The sequence below is a fragment of the Corvus brachyrhynchos genome, unplaced genomic scaffold (assembly GCF_000691975.1).
Source record: "Corvus brachyrhynchos isolate BGI_N302 unplaced genomic scaffold, ASM69197v1 scaffold21, whole genome shotgun sequence".
In the NCBI taxonomy this organism is placed as follows: domain Eukaryota; kingdom Metazoa; phylum Chordata; class Aves; order Passeriformes; family Corvidae; genus Corvus; species Corvus brachyrhynchos.
This window is the reverse complement of record NW_008236924.1, coordinates 4,426,130-4,430,625: the sequence shown is the minus strand read 5'-3', so window position 1 is coordinate 4,430,625 and position 4,496 is coordinate 4,426,130. Positions and strand designations below refer to the sequence as shown.

General features: G+C 66.4%; 1 protein-coding gene across 1 annotated transcript; it reads right to left on the bottom strand.

Annotated features, from left to right (window-relative positions):
- Positions 1–18: 18 nt before the first annotated feature.
- On the bottom strand, positions 19–3,378 carry N4BP3 (NEDD4 binding protein 3). Its single transcript, XM_008628985.2, is given in 5 exon segments — positions 19–1,128; positions 1,131–1,472; positions 1,691–1,948; positions 2,134–2,688; positions 2,870–3,378. Coding segments are annotated over 5 exon segments (1,800 nt in total). The 5' UTR covers positions 3,284–3,378; the 3' UTR covers positions 19–897.
- Positions 3,379–4,496: the final 1,118 nt, after the last annotated feature.

The window sequence follows — 4,496 nt, the reverse complement described above, 5'->3', positions numbered from 1 at the left end:
GCAGAGCAGAGGCAGGGAGAGAGAAATGCGGGTTTATTGCAGGAACGGGGTGTGGGGCCGGGCCCGGCCTTCACGTGGTTGTGCTGTTACACGCATAGAGCAGGGCTCTTTCCTTCCAGGACCTCTGGGCTCCCCCAGCTCCCCGTCACCCACTCTGGGAGGGGAGACCCCGGCCTCTCCCCCAGCTCAGGCACATGCCCCAGTCCTCTCTCCTACCCCAATTCCTCCCAGTGTGGCAGAGCGCCACTTCCCATCCCTCCTTGCACAAGGCACTCCCCCATCTCAGCCCAAAGAAAGCTGCACCAGCCACCTCCATTGCACAGCAGTTCCACACTGGGGACACAGAAAGCCCTGGGAGAGGTGCTGGGGCAGCTGCCCCCTCCCAGCAGCACCAGAACTCCTCGGGGTTTCCTCCTCTGCCTCCCCTGTCACACCACCAACTCCAGGGCCCTGCTGCCAAGGCAGCCACTGGAAACAGTAGCTGCAACTTCCACAGCAAGGCAGTGGGATGGGGGACAGGGCCTGAGCTTCTCCTCACAAGACATTAAGTTACTGGGTTGTAGGAACAGGAGCAGCAGAGCAGGAGGGACAGGGAATGTCTCACAGGGCGTTTGGTTTCTGCCCCCATGGCAGAAAAAACCACAGGGCGAACGCTCCTGGACTCAGAGCATGGGGCACATGCAAGACCCCCACCCTGGCACAGATGACCCCCCGCCCTCCAGAGACCCCCACCAGAAGGGCCTGAAGTGCTGCAAGAAGGAAAAGCTCCCCTGTCGCAATTGGTCCTTCAGCCCAGGGCAGTGCCGAGCGGGGCCAGTCCTTGTGCACACCCTGAGATCGTCCCACTGCAGCAGCAAGAGACCTTCCCCCTTCACAGTCCCACTGGCATCCCGCCTCTCAGATCTTGGAGGACTCCACCCGCTCGATCCAGGGCGAATCGATGCCGACATCCCTGGGCTCCGCCCGCAGCTGCCGCAGCTCCCGCTCCAGCGCCTGGCTCCGGTGGTACATCTCCATGTAGCTAGCCTGGAGCTCCCGCTGGTAGCGCAGCACCTTCTCCTTCTCCTCCTGCCAGGTTTTCCTCTCCAGCTCAAAGTTCACAGCCTGCAGCTGGCCCTGACGCCGCTCGCCCGCCCCCCCCCCCCCCCCCCCCCCTCCACCTGCCGCTCCAGGGGCTCCGCCGAGTCGCTCTGGAGGCCCCGGCACTTGGAGTCATCAGTTTCGCAGCCAGGGAAGTCCTGGCACGACGGCATGGGGTCATCACCCAGAGGCAGCGAGGTGCTGGGCTCCGGGGGGCTCTGGAAGGAGTCTGCCAGCTGTGCCAGCTGGGAGTCCCTGGCCTGGACCTCTGCCTTGGCCTCCCGCAGCTGCGTCTTCAGGCTGAAGATCTCCCCCAGCTTCTGAGCCATCTCCTCCTGGGTGTCCCGGAGCTGCTGCTTCAGCAGGGAGATCTCGGCTGCCTTCTGGCACACCTGCAAGGCACGGGCAAGCAGTGAGGAAGGGCTGGGGGGGAGCAGGACCCCAGAGGTGGCAGCACCCCAAGTCGTCCTCCTGGGAGCCCATAAGCACCACACACAGCTCATCCCTCCTGTCCTGTGGCCCCGAGCAACACCAGAGCAGGAAACTGCTGCCCCCATGCTGGCTCCACAGCCAGGAGGGTGGCAACAGGGAGAGAAGGAAGGGGACTCACCTCCCACTTGGTCTCCTCCAGCTTGGGGCTGCCATGCTCGCCCTGGGGCTGCCGGAGCTTGGTCTCCTCGCACTGGCACTGCTGCAGGCTCAGCTCCTCCTGCAGCCGCTTCTTCTCCTGCTGTGCCTTGTAAAGCTGCAGCTGCAGCGCCCGCTGCCCGCGCTGCGCCTGCTGCATCACCTGCTGCAGCCGGGCCATGTACATCTGCTTCAGGTCCTCCAGCTCATCCAGCCACAGCTGCTGCTTGTCCTCAAATGCCTGCCAGCACAGGTGGACACTGGTGAGAGCAGTCCCAGAACGGACCCAAGAGGTCCCATGATACTTGGTCCTCCCACACTTGGGCATTCCAAGCCCATCACCCACCACGGCAGCTCCTCCACTGCTCCTTCCATCCCCAGATCCCTGCCCGAGGCACTCAGCGCTGCCCCAGCCCCACGGCTCACCTGTGTGAAGGGATCTTCAGTCTCGCTGAGGCTCCTCTTGAGCTGCCGCAGCTCCCCTCCCGTCTCCTGCAGCCGGTCCTCCAGCTGCTTCACCGCGTCCTCCAGCGAGTAGGAGAACTCATAGGGCGGCGGGGGCTCGCCGGGGCTCTGCAGCCGGCTCAGGGTGGCCATGCTTTTGCAGGACAGGGGCATCTTCTCAGGGGCCAGGGTGTCCCTGGGGCTCCGGGACACCCTGTCCAAGGAGCCCCCAATGTGGTTGATGTGGCCCATGGAGGCGCTGAACTGGCTCTGGGCAGGCTTCAGGCGGGAGCCGTAGGATGGGAAGCTCTGGATGGAGTTGTGGCTGGAGTCAGAGGCCTCATCCAGGCTGATGGCGTGGAGCAGGTGGGTGCGGAGCGGGCCGTGCTGCGGGGCCGCTGTGCTGCTCTGCGACAGCAGCGTGTGCAGGCTCCCATTGCTCTTGGACAACTTCTGCCCCTTGGACGAGGACAGGCCCTGCATGGAGACCAGCCCCTTCCCAGCCACCGCCTTGAAGGCTGAGGGCCTGACACGGCACTGAAAAACAACAGCAAGGTAAAGTATGAGCCTCTACAGCCAGGGAGAACCCCCACACTCCCAGCTTCATATCCCTGAACATCCTCAAATCCCCACATCCCAAGCAGGGAGGCATGGCTCATTCTGCTCCATCCCCATCCTCTCGCAGACCAGGCCATATTTCAGGACCCCACAGCCTCACCTTGTCGAAGCGGCCCCGCTCGGGCAGGGAGCTCTTGGAGAAGTCGGCCCCACGGTGATGCTCCCGGGAGCAGCGCTCGGGGGACCGGTTCTCGCGGTCACTCTCGTAGTCCCGCTTGTAGCAGGCACCCGACACCTGGTGCTTCCGCTCCGACCGCGTCTCCTTCTTGGCCCCGTGCAGGTACCCAAAGAGCTCCCGCTGGCTCGGCCCCTTCCGCAGCAGCCCATCGGGCTGCCGGAGCCCCCGCGAGCCGCCCAGCGGGGCCCGCAGCTCCAGGGGGGACAGATCCTGCTTCTCCACCAGGCTGCCCACGCTGCCCATGCTGCCAACGACGCCAACGGGCTCCGAGGAGAGGTAGGTGCCGAGGACACGGGGGTCAGGCTCACAGGTCACAGGACCCTGTGCTGCTGCCATGGAGAATTAGAGAAAAGCCCAGAACCAGCCCTGCCGAGGGAGAGACAGAGTCAGCGATGCCGGGCAGCCGGGACACCCCCCCGCACCCCCTTTCCCAGCCAGCCCCAAGGGCCCACACGGGCTCCTGGCAGTGGGATGGATCTGCCATCTCCCGTGCAGCTTCCCGGGGGACAGGGCACAGCAAGCACCGGGGCGGGGGCTCCCTGCCGCTGGCCCCGCCATGGTGCAGCGCCTCCTCCCACACCCAGCCCCACCTCCCGCCCGCGGCCGGGGCCGGGGCCGGCACCAGAACAGGCCCCTGCCGCCCAGCCAGGCGGGCGAGTTCGGGAGCCGGCAGCACCTGCCCGGGCCTGGCGCCAGCCCCGGCCCGGCGGCTCCCAGCCTCCCCGCCGGGACCTCCGGCTCCGGACACCCTCTGGAGACCTCCCCAAAACGCCCCTGCGGATGCCCATCAGCTTGGCCTCCCCGGGGCGCGGACGGGACGGGCACCTCTCCGGCACCACGGGGACACTTCCCGCCCAGCATGGGCGGCACGGGCTCCTGCACCTCGCAGGGCAAGATCCACACGGCTCCATCCATCCACAGGCATTCCCACCCCAACACCGGGCATGGACAAGGCGGCCACAGCCCAGCTGCTGCGTGCGTGCCGGGGACCCCGTGGCCGGACATGGCGTGAGGGCGGTGGGAAGGGGCAGGATGCTGACGGGACAATGCAGCTTCCTGCGCAGGTGGCCGGGGGAGGAAGGATGAGAGGATGCCTTCGGCCTCGGCTCTGGCTTCCCAGCGCTAGGGAGGGGACGATGGCCTCACATCAGTGCAGGGGACATAGCGAGTGTGGCAGGGGCGAGGCAGAGACCCCACCACCGCTCCCAGCCTCGCCGAGGGATCTGGGGCCGGGTTACACCCAGGAAGCTGCCCTGGTTCTCAGCACCACGCGCCAGGTAAACAAACACCCAGCTTTTAATTGCTGCCACGCACAAACCTGTCTGACAGCTCCCGGCCTGCGCTGTCACCTCCCTCTGCGAGCCCAACACCTGCTCCGGGCATCGGCACCCCACGAAGGGCAGCAGGGATGGACCCTCTGGAAGGAGCCGGGCTGCCTGCGGTGCCACCGGGCGTGCACGGGGATGCGGGACATGGATGTTCCCATGGTGGTGGTGAGGGGGGGCGTGGATGCACATCCAGCCCCCCGCACTGGGGGGCAGCCCGGGCG